Source organism: Jaculus jaculus, chromosome 5, assembly GCF_020740685.1.
Source record: "Jaculus jaculus isolate mJacJac1 chromosome 5, mJacJac1.mat.Y.cur, whole genome shotgun sequence".
Lineage (NCBI taxonomy): Eukaryota > Metazoa > Chordata > Mammalia > Rodentia > Dipodidae > Jaculus > Jaculus jaculus.
In genome coordinates this window covers 153032478-153054632 of record NC_059106.1, presented here as the reverse complement: position 1 = coordinate 153054632, position 22155 = coordinate 153032478, and the positions used below count along the sequence as shown (strand labels likewise).

At 41.0% G+C, this 22155-nt stretch overlaps 2 protein-coding genes across 11 annotated transcripts in view; one reads left to right on the top strand and one right to left on the bottom strand.

Moving 5' to 3' along the window:
* The first annotated feature begins 1880 nt into the window (after nucleotides 1-1880).
* Nucleotides 1881-15938, top strand: Cct8 (chaperonin containing TCP1 subunit 8). The gene is made up of 15 exons (XM_004654395.3): nucleotides 1881-2030; nucleotides 3221-3311; nucleotides 4332-4411; nucleotides 5326-5475; nucleotides 5919-6099; nucleotides 6203-6264; nucleotides 8063-8200; nucleotides 9063-9241; nucleotides 9896-9962; nucleotides 10037-10124; nucleotides 10210-10325; nucleotides 10957-11028; nucleotides 11110-11274; nucleotides 11704-11823; nucleotides 15723-15938. The coding sequence occupies exons 1-15, from the start codon at nucleotides 1971-1973 to the stop codon at nucleotides 15798-15800; spliced, it is 1647 nt and encodes a 548-aa protein (XP_004654452.1). The 5' UTR covers nucleotides 1881-1970; the 3' UTR covers nucleotides 15801-15938.
* A 619-nt stretch (nucleotides 15939-16557) lies between these two features.
* The window catches only part of Usp16 (ubiquitin specific peptidase 16), a 33647-nt gene continuing 28049 nt past the window's right edge, over nucleotides 16558-22155 (bottom strand). For all 10 annotated transcript variants that reach the window (XM_045150649.1, XM_045150644.1, XM_045150650.1 and 7 more), the window contains 3 exons: nucleotides 20914-21000; nucleotides 17037-17193; nucleotides 16558-16948 (listed from right to left, as the gene is read on the bottom strand). In XM_045150649.1, coding sequence (XP_045006584.1) covers nucleotides 16824-16948; nucleotides 17037-17193; nucleotides 20914-21000 — 369 coding nt within the window. In that variant the 3' untranslated portion in view covers nucleotides 16558-16823. The remainder of the gene's footprint in view (nucleotides 16949-17036; nucleotides 17194-20913; nucleotides 21001-22155) is intronic.

Below are 22155 nucleotides of genomic sequence, written 5' to 3'. Positions count from 1 at the left end.
CACCTTAATCACTGAGCCATCTCCCTAGCCCAGTATCGTTCTTTTTGATGTGTGAGACCTTGACTTCTATGAGCTAGCATGTTTGGATAACAAATTTGAGGCAGAGATTAAAACTTTAAGGTGAACTGTCAGACAGAATAGTACATTCCTGTAGTCCCACCTACCTGGGCAACTAAAGCAGAATTGCTTATTCCCAGTGATTCCAGGCTAGTGTGGGCAGCATTGTAATAACATCTGTTTCTAAAAAAACTAAAAATAATAAACTTTAAGGAGAAGTGGGAACACACGATGAACATGCAGTCCCAGGTGACAGAATGAAGTTCCTCCTGTATGGGAAGCTGAGAGGGGGAAACGTCACCAACAACCAAGACATTTAGCTTACTCCTGGAGGCTCAAGGTTAGACTTTCAGTAGCTAATAACATAAAGGTCCCAAGCTCTTGAATTAAAATGTCAGAAACGGGGGCTGGAAAGATTGCTTAGTGGTTACAGTATTTGCCTGAAAAGCCAAAAGACCCAATTTTGAGTGCCCAGAGTCCACTTAAGCCAGATGCACAAGGTGGTGCATCTGGAGTTCATTTACAGTGGCTGAAGGCCCTGGTGCACCCATTCTCTTTCTCTTTCTCCCTCTCTCTTTCTCCCTGTCCCTCTCTCTCCCTCTTTCTATCTCTCAAATAAATAAAATAGGGGCTTGAGAGATGGCTCAGCAGTTTAGGTATTTGCCTACAAAACGCAATGAACCAGGTTCTATTTCCCCAGGACCCACGTAAAGCCAGATGCACAAGGTGGCATATGCGTCTGGAGTTTGTTTGCAGTGGCTGGAGGCCTTTGCACTTCCATTCTCTGTTTCATCTTATTTCTCTGCTTGCAAATAAATAAATAAAATGCTTAAAAATAAATAACATAAAATTTTAAAGTATTTTAATTATTTTCTTGGTCTTTTATAAACTGGGAACATCTTGCTGCATTGTATTCTCTGGTTTAACTACATGAATGACTAGATGTGAATAGTACAGACTGTAGCAACCCTCTCTTTTTCTTTTCTGTTAAAATAACAAAAATATCAGACTGAAGGGGAGGAAAAAGCACCAGAATGGGTAGCACATTCATTCCTAAGATTTCTAGAGACGAGGAGAGTGGTTTTTAAGTGCGTGCTGTTGGTAATCAATCTGGTCTGGCTGGAATCCTGCTTTAACAATCCACTCACTGGCTTTGTGACCACAGGTGTATCACTCATCGTTTGTGAAATTAGTTTCCCTTCCAAAAATGCCACAGAGAACTCGGCACGTGCAGCAATTATGTTCACGACGCTAACGGTCATTTTCAAGTCTCCAGGGCTTCCTACAGCCCAACATGGATGGTTGGAGGAGCTAAGGGAAGGTGCACACCTTTGGAGAGCAAAGGCAAGCCTACCCTGGTGCTGGTGGCTGACTCTGCAAGATTAAGTGGAAATTAAGTTTAGGAAGTGGGGCGTCCAAGCTACGCGAACCAAAGGTCCAAACCATTTTGTGTAGCCAATGAAGTGGACGTCAAGGCAGATGCGCAATGTGACGCATGCACAGGGAGCTCCTTTGCAGTGGCCAGAGCCCTGGTGCGCCCTTCTGTCTGTCTGTCTCTCTCTCTCTCTGTGTCTTTCTCAAATAATACATACACACGTAAATAAGTAAATAAATACTTTTCAAAAAAAATAAATTTAAAAATCCAATAAAAGGCAGCCACAAAGAGCTACTGCGTACGCGAACTCAGCGGCCGGCCTGATCGTTCGACGCGATCGGTGCTCGTCAGTCAGGTCGCTCCTGGCTGCAGGAACCACACTCTTCTCGCGATATTTCAGCTTTCGGACGGGGAAGGGGCGGGGCAGCTGCAGGGAGCGCGAGGCGGGGACCGGCGGCTTTCCCGGCAGGCTGTGCGCGGCCCTCGTTTCCTCCCGACCTTCTTAGGCGGCGCGTGAGCGGCTTGCTGGAGGCTGAGCATGGCGCTCCACGTCCCGAAAGCCCCGGGCTTTGCCCAGATGCTCAAGGAGGGAGCTAAAGTAAGGAATGGGATAGGAAGAGGGGGGCGGTGGACCCAGGGAGTGGTCTGCTGATGGTCGCGGCGTGCTCCCCTGCACGGCAGCCGGGGGAAGGTTCCAGAAAGGGAGGACTTGCGAGGCTGGGCCGCTGAGACCCACGGGTCCGTCTGTCCTTCCTGCCTGCTCCCGCTTCCCGGCTGGGTAGGGAGGACCGGGCCCCGGGCCTCCAGGGCGGAGCGAGGGTGGCGTTGGGCCGGGGTAACGGCGGCCCGGCTCGGGGCCTGTAGGTGGGAAGGGCAGCGAGCCAGCGAGAATCGGGGCTCCCGTGGTAGGACCGTCCGAAGGGGTACTGGCCCCGATTTCTGCTAGCCGGCTTGACTTCACCGTGCCCGCCCTGGTGCTGCTTGTGCTCGTGGTCTAGATGGAAGAGCCTGCACCGAAACAAAGATAACCTTTTGAGTTCTGAGCATAATGGCATTTCTTTTTGTCTCCCAAATACCCTGCTTAAACATATACATTGTGAGTTGAGTTTTGAAGGTCTTACAGAGGAACCCCAACAGTTTGGGGGAGCTAGGATCTTACTTGTAAGGTGTGGTTTGGAGATAACATGGGGATATTAAATGCCAGGAGATTTCATGTGTTGCTGAGTTCTAGAAAAATGAAAGAAAAAAATAGGGTGAACTCTTAGCTTCCAGTGTGGATCCCCACCACCACCACTAAGATTTGGAAAATGATGCATCCCACGGTATTATTTGTCGCTCAGGTGTCAATAGTTCATATAACACACAAATGCACTTACTGAGGGGACTGGTAGTGAAAGTCCCAGCTCACCTAGGGTTTAATCATCTGATAGAAAAATAAATATACAAAATTGGTAAAGATAAAAAGCCAGTACTAATCGCTGGGTATTAACTTAGTGGTAGCTTTCCATGTGTGTACAAGGCTTCTGGGTTCCGTTTTAGCTAGGAGTGGTGGTGGGTTGTATTGTCTAAAGAATCCTTAGTGTTACTGCTTCACTTTTTTTTTTTAACAGATGAAAATACTTGCCCAGCTTCATGTAAGTTAGCCAGTAAGCTAAGATTTGTAACTAGCCAGTCACAAGTCTGGACACCATGTGTCAATAGTGTTTATTGGAAACATAAGCAAAGAGCTCTGGTGTCTGGGAAGTTCTTGTTTCATTGTCTTATTTAAGCAGAAATCTTGCTTTTCAGCATTTTTCAGGATTAGAAGAGGCTGTGTATAGAAACATACAAGCTTGCAAGGAACTTGCCCAGACCACTCGTACGGCATATGGACCAAATGGTAACTGCCAAACTCACACGTTAAAAAACACAGGAGGGAGGGAGGTAGCTCAGCAGTTAGAAGCATTTGGCTGCCCAAGCCGCCCTGGGTTTGATATCCCACCCAGTGCCCACATAGAGCCAGGTGTACAAAGTGGCACATGTGTCTGGAGTTTACTTGCAATGGCAAGAAGCCCTGGTATACCCATTCTTTTCTTTCTTCCCTCTCTCTCCTTCAAATAAATAAATTATTGAAAAACATTTAACTATAGTAATAGAATTTTGTGTGACAGCTTTTCCTTCTGTTTTGCTTTGAGGCTATTAAGTTACAGTATGGTTCAAAAAGTTATTTCATAATTGGGTAATGACCTCAATTTTTTTTTTTTTTTTTTTTGAGGCAAGGTCTTGCTTTAGCCCATGCTGACCTGGAATTCATTGTGTGGTCCCAGGCTGGCCTTGAACTCACAGCAATTCTCCCACCTCTGCCTCCCAAATGCTGGGTTTAAAGGTGTGCACCACCACGTCTAGCCCGTATTTCCAATTCTTAATTAGGAACTCAAATGTTTATAAAGATAGGAATTAAAATTTACTTTTTATTCTTCTTAAATTATATGACACGTGGGGCTGGAGCGAAGACTAAGCATGCCTGTCCCCACACGTACTTGATCTCAAAGTGACAGTTTAAGGGAAATTTCTTTTGTCCTGTTTCAACCACCAATTGAATTTAAGATACGGATTTAATAAGCATAAAATGTGCTGCATTTTCTAAGTACAATGTTTTGCTTTTGGACATTCTGATGGGATTTTATCAAGCATTTGCATGCAAAGCATGTTGAGACAAAAATATCACTATCGTTGACATTATTGTTTCTTGACTTCGGAGATCAGAAAGAAGTAACAGGGATGTTTAGTCAGAAAGCACAAGTCCATGACATGTTACATCTCTTTTAAGAAATAATATAAAAGCTGTTTTTTTAATACAAAATTATCTAGGTATTTGGGGAAGTGCTTAAATAATAATGGAATGTTAACTTTTTTTGAGGTATGAACAAAATGGTTATCAATCACCTGGAGAAGTTGTTCGTGACAAATGATGCAGCGACTATTTTAAGAGAGCTAGAAGTAAGTTGTCCTTGAAAAACACCAAGAAATGTTTTGGTGGCATCAAAAAATAGCCTATTTAACGTAGAAAAGAAATCTCTTAAAATTGGATAGTAAAAGGCATGGGTTCCCCCCCCCCCCTTAAAGGTTATTTGGTTATTCAATAATACAAAAGCCTTGAGTTTCCAATCCCAGAACCTCATAAACTGGTCATAGTGGCACTTAGCTGTAATCTCAGTGCTTGGGAGATCGAGGTCCTCTTTGGCTACATAACAAGTTCATGACTAGCCTGCGCTACATGAGATCTTCTCTCAAATATTTTTTAAAAAAAAACTTGTATATTTCCTTTAATTTTTAAACCACAAGTGACAGTCCTTCCAGAAACATGTAGAAATTGATACCAAGAGTATTATCCAAGTCAGACAGTTCTTCTGAAGGTATTTTGGGAGATACCTAGGTTTAATGGTAAAAATTACTATTTTTGATTTAGGGAACATTTAGTAATAGGCTAAGCAGAATTGCAGCACTGTGTATAAAAGGTGACTTTTAAGAAGCAGAGGTGTTTTGATCTGGATTTCATTTATAGGGTGAATTTTTGCCTATAGGCCTATAGGATCTGAGATTTTTTTCCCCTTGTAACCATAAACAATATGTAACTAATCAATGGAGTTCACCTGGCCTACAGGAAATTGGGCTATTGAGAAATGGATCTGCGCATGGTGGCATGCGCCTTTAATCCCAGCACTTGGGAGGCAGAGTTAGGACGATTACTTTGAGTTCGAGGCTAGCCTGAGACTCCATAGTGAATTCCAGGTCAGCCTGAACTAGAGTAAGACCCTACCTTGAAAAACAACAACAAAAAGAAATGGAAATGAATGCCTTTCTGTAGCTTCAAGTATAAGGCTTGTTTTCACTTGACACTCCCTTTCTATCAGGTACAGCACCCTGCTGCCAAAATGATTGTGATGGCCTCGCACATGCAAGAGCAGGAAGTTGGAGATGGCACAAATTTTGTCCTGGTGTTTGCAGGAGCTCTTCTGGAATTAGCTGAAGAACTTCTTAGGATTGGCCTGTCAGTTTCAGAGGCAAGGGTTTACCTTATAATTTAATCCTATTTAATTATGTGCACATTGCTGCTCGAAGCTTCTGGGTCATCTTCAGAGGAATGGCCAACATCACTGAGAGGTTTCTGGTATGCTGGGCCTTGTGGGTGTGCTTCCCATGCATTGTTCTGTCCTCACCACATTCCTGTTGCCGAGGCCTTGAAAGTCCATTCTGCTTCAGATGAGAGGGAGACTTGGGTAGGAAAAAATGTGCCCAAGATCCTGTAGAGTCAGTGCTGGAGGCAGGATTCATATTTGAGTTGTCACTAGTACACATAACTAGTAGAGTCTGCCACTTGTCTCAAGAGTACTTTTGTTTGTTAAAAAATACCTGTCTTCATTGGGCTACCAAAATAGTCCAAGTTGTCATAACAAAATATCAGATTTTCATCTTTTATAGAAATGTTTGTGTTCATCACTTTTAGGTGATAGAAGGTTATGAAATTGCCTGCAAAAAAGCCCATGAGATTCTTCCTGACTTGGTGTGTTGTTCTGCAAAGAACCTTCATGATGTCGATGAAGTGTCGTCTCTGCTTCGGACCTCTATCATGAGTAAGCAGTATGGTAATGAAGCATTTCTGGCCAAGCTTATCGCTCAGGCATGTGGTAAGTAAATATCAGCAAATGATAAGATCTACACTTAAAATATGTTTAATGTGAGTAAGAGACTTTATCTGTTGTCTCAAAATATGTCTCATTTTCTTGACAGTTTCTATTTTTCCCGATTCTGGCAACTTCAATGTTGATAACATTAGAGTTTGTAAAATTCTGGTAAGTGGGTCTTTCTTTGGGGTGGGTGTTTTTTTGCAATAGTGATGCTGAACTCAAGACTTACACATGCTGAGCAAGTACTCTAACACTGAGCTATATACCTCCAGCCCAAGCTCAATTATTTGTCCCCCTCCCTTCCAAAGAAAAACTATTTTAGCTGGGCGTGGTGGCACATGCCTTAATCCCAGCAATCGGGAGGCAGAGGTAGGAGGATCACCATGAGTTCAAGGCCACCCTGAAACTCCATAGTGAATTCCAGGTCAGACTGGGTTAGAGTGAGACCCTACCTCGAAAAAACAAAAAAAAAAAAAAAAAAAGAGTTTACTCTAAACCTACTTTTTACCTCATATCTTAGACACTTCAATTCTTAACTACCATAATCTTTTGTTGTTACTAATTAGCTGTGATATTGCTACCTTTTGAATTGAAGTAAAAGTACATTGAGAGCTGGAGAAATGGCTCAGTGGTTAAGGCACTTGCCTGCAAAGCTAATGACCCAGGTTTGATTCTCCAGTACCCACATAAAAAGTTGGATGCACAAAGTGGTACATGCATCTGGAGTTCATTTGCAGTGGCAGGAGGCTCTGGTGCATGTATTCTCTCTAAATTAAAAAAACATTAAAAGTATACTGACTGACATTTCCTTGTAAAGTTACTTCTCCCCTGATATTTATGGGTTAAGAACAGTGTATGGAAGTTGGGCGTCGTGGTGCACGCCTTCAATCCCAGCACTTGGGAGGCAGAGGTAGGGGGATCACTGTGAGTTTAAGCCCACCCTGAAGACTACATAGTGAATTCCAGTTCAGCCTGAGCTAGAGTGAGACCCTCCCTTGGAAAACCAGAAAAAAAAGAGAGAGAGAGAGAGAATAGTATATGGGCGAATAATAATTTTGTAACATCTTTCTGTATGTTGAATTTTACCAGTGCAATTAAGTTGCCCTAGTATTCTACAAGCCAAGTGTGGTGGGTTAACGTTTATAATCTCAGCACTCAGGAGGCTAAGTTAGTACTGCCATGAGATTGAGATTAGTATGAGGCACTGCCTCAAAAATAAAAATAAAATTGGGTTGGAGTGATGGCTTAGCAGTTAAGGCACTTGCCTACAAAGCCCAGTGACCTGGGTTCAGTTCCCTAGTACCCACGGAAAGTAGGATGCACAGAGTGGCACATGCATCTGTAGTTGGTTTGCAGTGTCTGGAAGCCTTGGTGTGCCTATTTTCTCAGAATGTCTATTTTCACTCTTTTTTTAAAAAAAAGTCTTTTAAAAAAAAACATTTATTTTTAAATTCACATTGTAACATATAAAGTGAAATGCAGAACTGTCCAGCAAGGTTTCATGTGCTTTCTGTAGTATAGCATAGTGGTTTTCTACATGAACATACTGATAATTAGTATGGGTGAATCTGTCTTCTATGAGGATATGTGATTGAACGTATTTGTACACTTGATATGTGTCTTTTCTGTCTCTGCCTTTGCTGCCTGTCTTACCTCATTAAACCTCAAGTTTATAAGACTCTTCGTTCGTTTTCAGTCTCCAGTATTGATTGGCATTTGTGCCTGGTATATTGGCACCAAATGTTTGGTGATTAAATGGCTGAGTTCTTTCTACTTCCCAGTACTCTGAAAGGCCTTCTTTCTGGAGCAGTGGCTCATTCCTATATTGATTCCTACCTGTATGCCCACTGTCTGATTCTTACCCCGAGTTGTCTTCTTAATGTGTTATTTTAGTTTAGAAAGGCAGCTTTTGGTACATAGTCAACAACATAACCTTAATGGTAGTTTTGGTGTCAATCCTTAGGGCTCTGGTATCCATTCCTCTTCAGTATTGCATGGCATGGTGTTTAAGAAGGAAACCGAAGGTGATGTAACATCTGTCAAAGATGCCAAAATAGCAGTGTACTCTTGTCCTTTTGATGGCATGATAACAGAGACTAAGGTATGTAGACCTCAAGACTTAGATAAGAGTAAACATTTGTGTTGCTCTTACAGATGACTGTTTAGCTTTGAAGGGGTTTAGCTCTTACCCAGTGAATGCTTCATAATGAATGAAAACTATAGAATAAGGGTATGTATTTGAATATCTACTTCAATTACTAAATACTAAACTTGAAACATTACATGATGGCAGAACTATTTTGCATTCTAATTTAGCATTTAAGCAACTTTAATAAGCCAATTTTGGGTTCTTAATGAATAAACTTTACAAATTGACAGTCTGTTGTTCCCTGAAACAAACAAAAAAATGACAGTTAACTTGAAAATGAGAAAGCTCTTGTTAAAAACACAAGTTTTGGCCAGGGGTGGTGGCACATGCTTTAAATCCCAGCACTCAGGAGTTAGGATTGTTGCTGTGAGTTCAAGGCCAAACTGAGACAACATAGTGAATTCCAAGTCAGCCTGGACTAGAGCACAAGACCCTGGGGTGGGGCAGGGTGAGGAGGGGTTGGTGCTGACAGGTGTTTTGAGTTTTAGTTAGCAGTGATTGGCTTTAAGCCTTCCCATTGACATTCAGATTCCTCTTCTGGTAGACTTGGGGGTGTTATGGTGGTGATTCCTCATTTTAGAAGAGTTTAAGAATAGGTGCTATTTTGGTGATACCATTGGACATATATGAAACACAAGTAGTAGGACATCCACATGCCATGAAAGAAAAACTGCATTTGTATTGGGATAAGAGCATATATAAGAAACTGTGTATTTAGTACAGATTTTGTATTCTGCTTTATAGTAACATTTCCTGTGACTTTGAACCCCAAGAGTGACTTAGTCTTAAAGAGAGTGCTTGTTTGTTTTGCCAGGGAACAGTGCTGATAAAGACTGCTGAAGAGTTGATGAATTTTAGTAAGGGGGAAGAAAATCTCATGGATGCACAAGTTAAAGCGATTGCTGCCACTGGTGCAAATGTCATAGTAACCGGTGGCAAGGTGGCAGACATGGCTCTTCATTATGCAAACAAATACAACATCATGCTGGTGAGGTAAGAGCTGTGTTCTATAACCAATGCCAGAAATGGTTTTTAGTGAAACATATAAGTTAAAGAAACTGAAGGCAGCTAATAAAGTGTTTGGTCTTAGATGTGTTAGCAAGGATTTAACATAGAGGGGAAGGAAATTCCTCTAAGAAACTTAAAATTAAAGCTCTGAGAGTTGAGGAAAGGGAAAAGGCATTACAAGGGAATGGCTTACAAGGTAAGAGATAGACTTGATGGATTGTCTATCCATGTGTAGGGTCAGGAACATGCCTATAACTTTGTGAGCATATTAGTGAGGCATTGACCTATTTCCATTTACCACCATTCCGAGCACCAAATCAATTATGCGCAGTAAATCACTGATGTTCCTCGCAGATTGTGTGATTGCATAAGTATTGTGGTATTTCAGAGCCATGAGGCTGACACCATAGTGATTTCACCCCAGCAGATTGAAATGTGGCATTGCTGGCTAATTTGATTTGTTCCCAGGATTTAGAATCCACTTGGCCTCCTGACTAGTACAATCCAGATGTGTTACTTGGCTTAAGTAGTCAAAAGAACATTTCTTGAGGGCTGGGGTACAGTTTCCTGTATAATCTGTACATTTGGTATGCTACATGATAAAAATAAAACTTATATTAAGGCCTTTTTTTTTTTAAGGCTGAACTCAAAATGGGATCTCAGAAGACTTTGTAAAACAGTTGGTGCTACAGCTCTTCCTAGATTGGTATGTATCTTGAGAAGCAGTAAAAGATAGTTGGACATATTTGAATATATGCTAAAACAGTTGCTTTCTTACAGACTCCTCCTGTCCTTGAAGAAATGGGACACTGTGACAGTGTTTCTCTCTCAGAAGTTGGAGACACACAGGTGGTGGTTTTTAAGCATGGTATGTAGTAATGCAAAAAAGCATGTGTATAGTTCTGAAGTCTTTTGTTTTCTTTGATTTAATCCATAAATATATTTATTGGCAGAAAAAGAAGATGGTGCTATTTCTACTTTGGTTCTTCGAGGGTCTACAGACAATCTGATGGATGATATAGAAAGAGCAGTAGATGATGCTGTTAATACTTTCAAAGTTCTCACAAGGGTCAGTATTAGCCATGAGTTCTTTAATAAGTGGTTTATATAAAGCAGAGCAACTTCTTCACTTAGCCTATCTCAGTTGTTCATGTATATGCCTTTGCCTTCCAAAAGTAGTCATACAAAGAAATGAGTAGCAAGTAAAGCTGTTTTGGGTTGTTTTAAAGGAACAATGCTCAGTAGTCCATCTTGGTTCATTATCCTACTTTGATTGGCCATAGTGCTGTTTTGTATCTATGGAAGTACAGACACACAGGCTTGTTCCTGTTCACAATGACCCACTCATTTTCGTCAAGTTTGGGATTAAATTTTGACTAATAATTTATTTAAAAATTCTAGTCTGGGGCTGGAGAGATGGCTTAGCAGTTAAGCGCTTGCCTGTGAACCTAAGACCCTGGTTCGCGGCTGGATTCCCCAGGATCCACATAGCCAGATGCACAAGGGGGCGCATGCATCTGAGTTCCTTTGAAGTGGCTGGAGGCCCTGGTGCGCCCATTCTCTATCTCACTCCCTCTCTTCCTCTCTCTGTCGCAGTCAAATAAATAAAAGTAAAAAAATTCTAGTCAGATGATAATTAGAATGTGGAGGTAAGACAATTTGCAAAACTACATTTTAGTAGTTTTTAAACATTTTTACAGGATAAACGTCTTGTACCTGGTGGTGGAGCAACAGAAATTGAGTTGGCCAAACAGATCACATCATATGGAGAGGTATAGCGTTTTTTGATAGAAAAATTGCTTTATTACGTATTGGTTTGAGGTAAATGCAATAATGACCACATTTTGTTTTAGACGTGCCCTGGACTTGAACAGTATGCTATTAAGAAGTTTGCTGAAGCATTTGAAGCCATTCCACGGGCACTGTCAGAAAATTCTGGAGTTAAAGCCAATGAAGTAATCTCTAAGCTTTATGCAGTGCACCAAGAAGGAAACAAAAATGTTGGATTAGATATTGAGGTATTTGAAAAAGGCATTGAACTTAAATTGCTCTATTTTGTGAATGTCCAACCAAAAAAGAAAATAGTGACTCATTACTGTTGCTTTTCTTTTTGTCTTATTTTGGATTTCCAAGATAGGGTCTGTCTCTAGCCCAGACAGACCTGAAATTCACTATGTAATCTCAGGGTGGCCTTGAACTCATTGTGATCTTCTAACTCTGCCTCCGAGAGTGTTGGAATTAAAGGCGTGCGCCACCACGCCCAGCTCCATTTTAACAGTTTTTAAGTAGTTTTCTTTGGTTTTATTGAGTGGCTCTGTGGGATATCTAGGGTAGTACTTGCACTTGGTTGCTTATCTGTATTTAGGAGCTGTGAATATTTTTGTTGAATATAAACATAGTCACATGAAAGAAACTAGGAAATGATGGAAACTGTTTTGTGTTAACAGGCTGAAGTTCCTGCTGTAAAAGACATGTTGGAATCTGGTATTTTAGATACTTACTTGGGAAAATACTGGGCCATTAAATTGGCTACTAATGCAGCTGTCACCGTGCTTCGAGTGGATCAAGTGAGTATAAAGTGACATTTTGATCTTTAAAGGGCTCCCTGCCCCCAATTTTGTTTTCCTTGTGTTACATCTTTGTTTTGTATTGAATGTATAACAGCTAGTTTAAAATGATCTTTCCAGGAAAAGAAACACTAGCAGCTTTAAGTTGGCAGAGTATTTTAAAAGCAAATCTCATTTAAAGTTAGTTTTCAAGCTTTTTTTTTTTTGCTTTGGAACCCATAAAATTTCCAAAGTAGTAAATTTATTAAATAATAATACTAAGGAATATGAAATACATGGAAGGATCATAAAGCCCTGAGGCAAACTGCCAACGTTAAGGAAGATAAAATCTCTACTAGTTGTGAAGATGAAAGGACCTGGTATTTAAATATTTGTTGTTTTTTTAATTTTATTTATTTTTATAGTCAGTGAGTACAGTCAAGTTGGTATCATTGTTAGCATCTTGTCCTCCCCCTTCCACAGGGACCCCCCTTGTTGGGGCATATAGGTTGTGCATTGTGGGGTTAGCTAAGGTTTTGTCCTACTTCTGTTTTCTTTATTCTTTTTACATTATTTTGATAAAAGACTATTTTGTTTATTTTTTTTGACAACTTCCATTAATTATAGACAATAAATTATAATTCCTTCCCCCAAAAGACTTTTTTGGTATGATAGAGTGGCAAACCAGAATTCACAGCTATTCTCTTTTGTGTTTATTTTTGGTTTTTTTAAAGAGGGTCTCACTGTAGTCCAGGTTGACCTGGAATTCACTATGTAGTCTCAGGGCGGTCTCAAACTCACGGTGATCCTTGTGCCTCACAAGTGCTGGGATGAAAGGTGTGTGCCACCACGCCTAGTCTTCATAATTATTTTCTAAAGTATTTTCTGATAAACTTAAATTTCTTTGCCTATAAAAGTCTACAAATAGATGTTAAGTAGTCAGCTGTTTATAGGAACCTCTTCCAAGTAGGTAGTAGAAAATTCTAATTAGGGTCCCAGAAATCATGGCAGGTTAGACTTGGAAGAAGTCAAAAAATGTAAAAAATAAAAATTTAGTAGGTAGCTGGGTGTGGTGGCGCATGCCTTTAATCCCAGCACTTGGGAGGCAGAGGTAGGAGGATCATTGTGAGTTTGAGGTTATCCTGAGACTCCATAGTGAAAACTAGGTCAGCCTGGGCTACAGTGAAACTCTACCTCGAAAAACCAAAAAAAAAAAAGAAGAAGAAAGAAAACAAATAGACTTATTTTGAAGCACAATAAGGACCGATTGATAGTAATGATATAGCAAACATTTTTTTTCTGAATTAAAGACTTTTTCATGGTGAGATGTCCAAGAAAGCAACAAGATATTCAGTTTCAACTCACTGTATATAAACAGGACTGGCATATAGCTCCATGTCTAGTGCTTGCTTAGCATGGCAGGTCCTAAGTACTATCCCCAGCACCTACCTTTCCACCCCCCCCCCAGAAAAATAAAACACCAGAAATTGGTTTACTACATTTCTCAATAACAGGTTTCTTAATCTGTTCATTAGTTTTCAACAAAGGAAAAGGTGTAAGGTTTTCAATAGAGATAATAGAGGCCTAAGATAAGCTAAGACTAAGAAATGGGTCCAAGTGCACCAAGAGTGCTGAAGCTTGAGGAGAGCAGAAATGCTGGAAGTGTAAACTCTTTAATTGATCAGAAAGGAACCTCTGACTTCTGGTTTAAACTGGGAGCCTGCTTGTTACCGTGGGAAGTTAGTGTGTGCTCCTGGTCTTTCCTTTTGCATAGAGATGTAGCTGGGGAGCTTGTCTGACTATATTAACCAAATTTCATTAGTATAATGAACTTAAACTTTTTTTTAAAAATTTTTTATTTATTTATTATTTGAGAGCGACAGACACAGAGAGAAAGACAGATAGAGGGAGAGAGAATGGGCGCGCCAGAGCTTCCAGCCTCTGCAAACGAACTCCAGACGCGTGCGCCCCCTTGTGCATCTGGCTAACGTGGGACCTGGGGAACCGAGCCTTGAACCGGGGTCCTTAGGCTTCACAGGCAAGCGCTTAACCGCTAAGCCATCTCTCCAGCCCGAACTTAAACTTTTTATAAAGTCAATTGTGCCTGATTTTGTGCAGTGTGTATTCTAGAATGAGACAAGCAAGTCATGCTTCAGCCATTGGTTAGTGTAGAAGGGGGCTGGATTAGTCTATGTTCAAATATGTTTCATTCGTTCCCAAAGTATGGTCCCCACATCAACAGCATCATCTCAGGCCTTACTCCAGATAGGAGGCCCAGCAGTTTATTTTATCACAGCCCATAGGTGGCTGTGGTGCTTACTGATGTTTGGGACCTACTGTTTTGTTATTGCTGTGCTAAGGAACAAACCCAGGGCCTTGTGCTTCAAGTTCAGGGATAGAGTACTTGCCTCATTAAGTTCCCAGCCCCTTCAGGTTTAGATTTTCTTAGAGGCTGTGAAATATATTGGAGTGGTAAAGATGTTTTCAGACACTTACTGCCATATACAAAGATCTCTTTAAGTATATACTAATGGGGAAAACACTATTGCTTTAGATTAATAGTTTAGCTTCTCCCAAATCTATTTGAACACACAGCCTGTCACAATTACTATTTATTCATGTATTTGAGAGTGCACCAGGGCCTCTTAGCTACTGCAAACAAACTCCAGACGTATACACCACCTTGTGCATCTGTCTTACGTGGATTATGGGAAGAAACACAATTAATTTAAAAAAATATTTTATTTATTCACTTATTTGAGAAAGAGGCTGGGGGGGATGGGCATGTCAGGGCTTCCAGCACCTGCAAATGCATCCCAGACACATGCCCCCCTTGTGCATCTGGCTTATGTAGGTCCTAGAGAATTGAACCCAGGATTCTTTGGCTTTGCAGGCAAACGCCTTAACTGCTAAGCCACCCATTAATTTTTAAACATAAATCATAAAATGTTAAATGGAGGAGCTGGGTAGATGCCTGTCAGGTTCAATTCCCCAGCCACTCATACAGGTGGGCGTTCATTTGTAGTGGCAAGAGCCTTCGCGTGCCCATACACAGACATACAAATAAGTCATTTACTTACTTATTTATTTCAAGGTAGGGTCTCACTCTAGTCCAGGCTGGCCTGGAACTCGGTGATCCTCTTAAAGGCATGCATCACAACTGGGAAAAATAATTTCTTTTAAAAAGACTTTTAAAAATATTAAAAGGGGGCTGGAGAGATGGCTTAGCGGTTAAGCGCTTGCCTGTGAAGCCTAAGGACCCCGGTTCGAGGCTCGGTTTCCCAGGTCCCATGTTAGCCAGATGCACAAGGGGGCGCACGCGTCTGGAGTTCGTTTGCAGAGGCTGGAAGCCTTGGCGCGCCCAGTCTCTCTCTCTCCCTCTATCTGTCTTTCTCTCTGTGTCTGTCGCTCTCAAATAAATAAAAAATGAACAAAAAATATTTAAAAAAAATATTAAAAGGGGAGTGGGGTGCTAGAGAGATGGCTTGTGGTTAAGGCACTTGTCTGCAAAGCTGAAGGACCCAAGTAAATAAATTTTATAAATAGTCAAATGGACTGGGTAGGATGGCGCACACCTTTAATCCCAGAATTTGGGAGGCAGGAGAGTCACTGAGATTAAGGCCAGTCTGGGATACAGGTCAGCATGGGCTATAGACACTACCTTGAAAAAAAAAACATAAAATGTTAAATGGGGTGGAGAGATGGCTCAGCTATTAAGGCACTTTCTTGTAAAGGTTAATGGCTGAAGTAAACCATATGGCCAAAGTGGCATATGCATCAGTTCGGTGGCAGTAAGCCCTGGTACACATATAATCACTTTTTAAAAATATTTTTAAAACATTAAATGGGTAGACTCATAAAATGTTAGTTATAGGAAACTTGAGGTCAGATAGTAATGTTGTTTTTGTGTTGTCATACAGATCATCATGGCAAAACCAGCTGGTGGGCCCAAGCCTCCAAGTGGCAAGAAGGACTGGGATGATGACCAAAATGAGTGAAGGGCTTAATTTTTACTGTTGGTGAAGGTTGTATTTGCAGGGTAGGAATGCTTAGTGTTTTCTTATTCTCCTTAAATTAAAAAGTGTTTTGTTTATGTTCTACTGAATGATAAAATAAACATGTTACTCTTAAAAGCCTCACTGTCTGATGAGCAGTTGTTGGGTCTCAGCGACCTGTTCTGCTTTAGCCTTACTAATTTACCTTAGCTGTGGAACTTAAGCTAGTCTGAAGTGCAGCAACTGCAGCCTGTGCACACTACACAGAAGGGTTGTACACTTCTAGTTACTGCTGCCAGTGTCTGTTACAAAATCAACAGTTATTGCAGCTCATTGACCAATGAAATATTAAGGTACATCTGATGGCACATCAGACCCAGGACACAGGAGGGAGGCCAGAGGGTCCAGAACTTGCCTGAGGGTAGCTTCAGATCAAGATTTTTTTTTTTGTATGTGTATGCGATTGCATGTGGGAGCACATGTGTGCACATGGATGTGGAAGCCAAAGTCAGGTAACAGGTGCTATTCTTAGGGAAGCTGTCCACCTCTTCTTGAGACAGGGTCTTCCTGGCCTAGAGCTGACCAGCTTGGCTAGTCCTAAACATCAGGCTGTAGGGATGCTGTCTGCCTCCCGGTGCTGGGTCATGCCTGTGTGTGCTGACATCATGACTTAATCTTGCCTGGCTCACTAGACCCACTGAGCATTTCCCCAGATGTTTTGGAATGTTAATGCAACTTAAAATACTCTCAAGAAAGCAAGTTTTGAGGGTAAGTCAAGTTTATTGATGTGTCGAGATGCACCCAGACATGTTAAGGACAGGACATATGTAATTCAAATTTCCTTTCTAGAAATGAAGCAAGAATAAAAACCTATAATACAAAAAACATTCTGAATTTAAGTATTTTGTCTTTTGATATTTAAAATAGCCATAATTTCTTCTGTCATATACTTAAGTAAACATGATTTAGTCTTTTGTATTATAGCCAGTATAAAACTTTTGTGCTTCAGGAGAAAGCATTTTGTTACTATAGCATTCTCTCATAGAACAAGAGGTAAGCTTGTGAGTTTAGCACTTTTGTTACAGGTACAGCTTGCACGTGTGTGTCGCTGATGTGAAACCACTGGCCTTTGGTTGATTCCATTTCGAAATCTGTCAAAGGAAATGGAAAATTAAACATTAATGGAAACATTATTTTTGGATTTTCAATAATTTGATTGAATTCTCCAAGGAAACTTACTTTGTGGAATATAACCATGAAGAACAAGGTTAGAGAGGTGACTGTTTGCAGCTCTCGTCTTGGCGTAGGCGGTGTAATGTCCTGACCTCATAGTGCCACTGTGTTCAACAACTCCATATAAGGAATATAGTACTCTCGTGCTTTCTTCTGTGACATTCTTTAAAGATGAACAGAACCCAAGAGTTAGTTCTTGTCCTACCTCTGCCTCTTGAGTGCTGGGATTAAAGGTGTGTGCCACCACATCCAGCTCCATTTCTGTTTTATTAGTTGCCAGTGCTAATTCCTTGTTGCAAAAGCCATAGACCTTGGGCTACTTGATTAAGATCACAACTATCAGCAACTTGACAAAGTTTAAAAGAATCTCAGGATGATTCAAAAAATACACTCATCACCCTTAGCATCCGCCTGGTACTACCCACACCGTAAGTCTTTAAGAGGACATTTAGGCTCTGACACGAGGTTGAGGCCACCCTGAGACTAAACAGTGAATTCCAATGGCCACCTCTACTGCTTGTGTTTTGTTTCCTCTAGAATTAGAGTGGCTGATAAGCAAATGCCAGTGATGTTTCCTGCCTTTGCTCCCCACAGGACTTGGTTACAGGCATGGATAACCATTCCCAACTTTTTACATGTGTGCTGTCTCACACCCTCATGTTTGCACAGCATGCACTCTTCCTGCTGGGCCATTTTCCCCAGCTCAGAGGCAGGCTTTTAAGACCCAAGATACCATTAGGGGTAGTGACAAAGACAAGGCATCCACGGGAGGGAGGGGGTGCATATTGAGTGCTGACAGGCTTCTTCACTCACTGTTCTGTAATACTATCCTACACTAATCTCTGTCTCCTGTGCCTCCATACTCCCAACTTTCTTGCTTCACTCGCAAGTCCAAGGTACTTCTCCAGAAACTTAAGGTTCCACTGGTGACATCATAGGATTTCACTACTATTCCATTTTCACCAATGGTAATGGACTAAAGCCTGGATCACCACTCGAAACTGGTCCATTGCAGAAATCATACTAGTTTAGTCTCAGTCACCAAGTGTCCTATTCCTCTGACTTACTTACCTCAGCTAGTTTGCACTGTAACTCAGCCCATGAAGCCTCAAGGCATTGTTACTATCTGCGATATAGACCTTCACTAGTTCACATGTACTCATGAAATCGCAACATCACCTGAGAGCCTATGAGAATGTAGAAACTCAAACTCTACCCAAGACTTGTATTTCCCAGGTAACGTGTGTGCATGTTAAAGTTTGAGAACTTACACTACATGTTAGCTACCTCTTCCATGGATAATACTGCAAATAGCCCATATAAATAATTTACTCTTTTTGCCTCTCATTATCCAATCCTTCATTCATTTTTTAAAGATACATTTTTCTAGTTATTTATTTATTTGAAGGAGACAGAGAATGTATATGCCAGGGCCTATAGCCACTGCAAATGAACTCCAAATACATGTACTACCTTGTGAATCTGGCTGACATGGGTCCTGAGGAACTGAGCCAAGTTCCTTTGACTTTGCAGGCGAGTGCCTTAACTGCTAAGCCATTTCTCCAGCAGCCGCTCCCCCCCCCCCCGCCCCTTTTTGAGGTAGTGTCTCACTCTAGCCCAGGCTGACCTTGAATTCATGGCAATCCTCCTACCTCTGCCTCCCAAGCTATAAACTACAAATCACCCATCTCAGGAAGATAAGGACTCCTTTCCTGGTCAGAATGCATATGCTTTAATTCTGTCCTCAGCCCTTCTACTCCAATACCTTGCTCATCAGCTCTTTGTGACATCTTCAATGTTAGATGCTCCTCTGGGCCTAAAACTACATCTTTCAGGGATTTTGTTTGGTTGGTTGGTTTTTCAAGGTAGGGTCACCCTCTAGCCCAGGCTGACCTGGATTCTCAAACTCACAGCAGTCTTCCTACCTCTGCCTCCTGAGTGCTGGGACTCAAGGCGCACACCACCACACCTGGCCACATCTTTCGGATTTTGAAACAATAACCTTTTAGTTATCTCCCACTTTTCCTTTTACACAAAGCCTCTAACGTTACTTCCTTAATCTGCTTAATTTCCAGATACCGTTCTTAAAATTTTTGTTCCCTGACTGGCATCTCTAGTTTGATTAACCCATAGCAGTTTCTAGTCCTTTCTGATTCTCTGACAGTGAGGTTACTTGGGCTTTTCCTTGAAACTTAAACATAGACAACTCTGAAATTAGGCCTTTAAATGGAGAAAGGAGGCATTCTCATTATTTCAGATTTTGCATGTAAGGGACTATTGTGCCTACACTGAAGTGCTGATATCTAAATATGTTAACAACAACATAGCTTTTGATTCTTCACATTCTTTTCCAACTAGGAGAGACCACTCTTTATGGTGTCCTCTTCTAGCTCTATCTAGTTCACTCTGAAGCATTTTAGTCTACTCTTTGGCTATGCCATTCTTACCTCCAACCTACTTTTCCAAATCTTTAATATTTATTTACTTATATGCAAACACATAGAGAAGGAAGACTGAGAATGGCCATATCATGGCCTCTTGCTGCTGCAAATAATTCCAGATGCATGTGCCAGTTTGTGCATCTGGCTTTATGTGAGTACCAAAGAATTAAACCCAGGGCATAAGGCTCTGCAGGCAAGTGCTTTAATTACTGAGCCATCTCTCCAGCCCTGATTTCTACGTGTTTTATTTGCAGTCCTAACCTCTGCCCTGGGCCTCAGACATGTACAATGCAAATGCTTCATAGACATGAGTGCTTGAGTATCTCAAAGATAACCTGTATTTAATATACCCCAAATTGAACTCAATCCTGTCTCTACCTCCTAACCTTAATTTATAGCATTCCCATCTGCCAAGTTACTCAAGCCATGTTCAAGGAATTCTCTCCATCATCTCTGCCATACTTAGACATTTCCATGCCTATTTTGCCTTCCAGCGCCATTCAGTTATAAAACTGGCTAACTCTACCTCAACGACCATTCTTCATTTTCTCCTTCTCTTGCCCCACGTAAGGCCTTATTACTTAATGGATCAATTGATTCAGTTCAATCAACTGAATCAAAAACAGGCCAAGTTTCTCAGCATGAAAGCTCGCATTACTATCTTCTTTGGCTTCATTCCCCACTTTCCCTATACTTTGTACTGTAAGCTGTAGAATTTGACAGTCTTGCATGTACTGCCCTGTTTAATACTCTAAATTTATTTATTTGTTTATGAGAGAGAGAATGGGCACAGCAGGGCCTCTAGCCACTGTATATGAACTCCAGACACATGCACCTTGTACATCTGGCTTACGTGGGTCCTGGAGAATCAAACCTGGGTACTTAGGCTTTGCAGGCAAATGCCAAAACTGCTAAGCCATTTCCCCAGTCCTACTCTTTGTTCTTGCTAGTGTTGTGTGGAAAAACTCGTTTTATCTGGATTCATTACAATAATTTTTACTCTTCTTTTAGGTATTGGTTAAGGCAGGTTCTACTTTATTAGAGCCTTCCTGAAAACACGCAACACACTAGATTCCTTGCATACCACAGCTGCTCCATGTACACTGATGTTGATACTTAATCACATGACAGTGAGAACCACTAATGTATCTTCCAATTTTAATTCTGTGTCCTCAACTATCAGGACAATATTTGCCATAATACTGTGGATTCAAAATGTTGATCTGAAGTAAATACCCTCAAAATTAATCATCATATGTCTTGAAATTTTAGACACAATGATCCAAGGGCCACTGTATGCTCTAATTGTAGGCAAGCACTCGACCCTGACCAACACCCAGCCCTCTTACTTACCAGTCAGTTTCATAATGTGAGATACTGCATAAGTACTTGGTAGAGAATGATTTCTAAGAGTTTTTTTTCAAAACACACATTTCACCTACCTTACATTTAAGGGTACAAAAAGGAGCCAAATCTAGGATTTCCGGAAACTTTATGTGTTTGTTAACTTTGCGTAGGTTAAAACCAGCCTAAAAAATGAAGGTAATAGAGTGAGTTCCTTTCCTAGGAAAGCCATACAAATTAACGAATTGTCCGCACCAACGTCCAAAGAACTCTAGTATCCAGTCTCCACTCAAGTCTTCTAGAAGACTATTCTTGACCAGCTCCTGATTACATGTTTCTGTTTTTTTCTCTTGAGGTAGGGTCTCTAGTCCAGGCTGACCTGGAACTCACTCTGTAGTCCCAGGCTGGCCTTGAATTCACAGTGATCCAACCACCTCTGCCTCCCGGGTGCTGGGATTAAAGGTGTACCACCATGCTTGGCTTGCATGTATTTTTTATTTATTATTATTATTTTTTTTTAATTTTTTTTTTGTCTATTTTTTATTTATTTATTTGAGAGCGACAGACACAGAGAGAAAGACAGATAGAGGGAGAGAGAGAGAATGGGCGCGCCAGGGCTTCCAGCCTCTGCAAACGAACTCCAGACGCATACGCCCCCTTGTGCATCTGGCTAACGTGGGACCTGGGGAACCGAGCCTCGAACCGGGGTCCTTAGGCTTCACAGGCAAGCGCTTAACCGCTAAGCCATCTCTCCAGCCCGCATGTATTTTTTTAATATTAACACACACAAAGCTGCTCTCATGAGATCTTATCTCCCAGACAAGCCAAATTAGACCAGAGGGTTTGACTGCCTAAAATAAAGTAGTAACAAAATACTTTACTGTGAAGCATGGACTTACCTTATGTTCTAACTGAGCTTAAGAAATTGCTAATAAACACCCAGTTGGCCAAGCCAATACCAACTATTTAGAAGGAGAAAACAATGTGAAAGTTGTACTGCTGTATGTAAAAAATTGTTCAGAGAAGAGAAGGTCACCAATATTATGAAAATTTATGAACAATGTCTTTATATCAAGGGTCAGTAAAAATATATATGAAAAACAAAGAAGCAACTACTCCTAATTATGAGGCATTAGTAGTAAACTGGTATTATTTTAAGCTGAAATTTAGAGTAAGATACTAATCAAACTATACATAACAAAAATTCTGGTAGATGTAAAGGGTTGTGCTTAAGCTTGTCCCCACTCTGACAAGCATCTGTGTCTTGACATACACATTTTAAATCTTCCTACTACTTTAAAATTAGAGACAGTAATACAATAGATGTTATATATTACAAC

Bases quoted from the DNA above. Each gene is read 5' to 3' on its own strand.
- Cct8 (XM_004654395.3), top strand. From the start codon at position 1,971: ATGGCGCTCCACGTCCCGAAAGCCCCGGGCTTTGCCCAGATGCTCAAG. The intron at 3,312-4,331 runs GTAACTGCCAAA...ACTTTTTTTGAG, and splicing joins TACGGCATATGGACCAAATG to GTATGAACAAAATGGTTATC. The intron at 10,326-10,956 runs GTCAGTATTAGC...ACATTTTTACAG, and splicing joins CTTTCAAAGTTCTCACAAGG to GATAAACGTCTTGTACCTGG.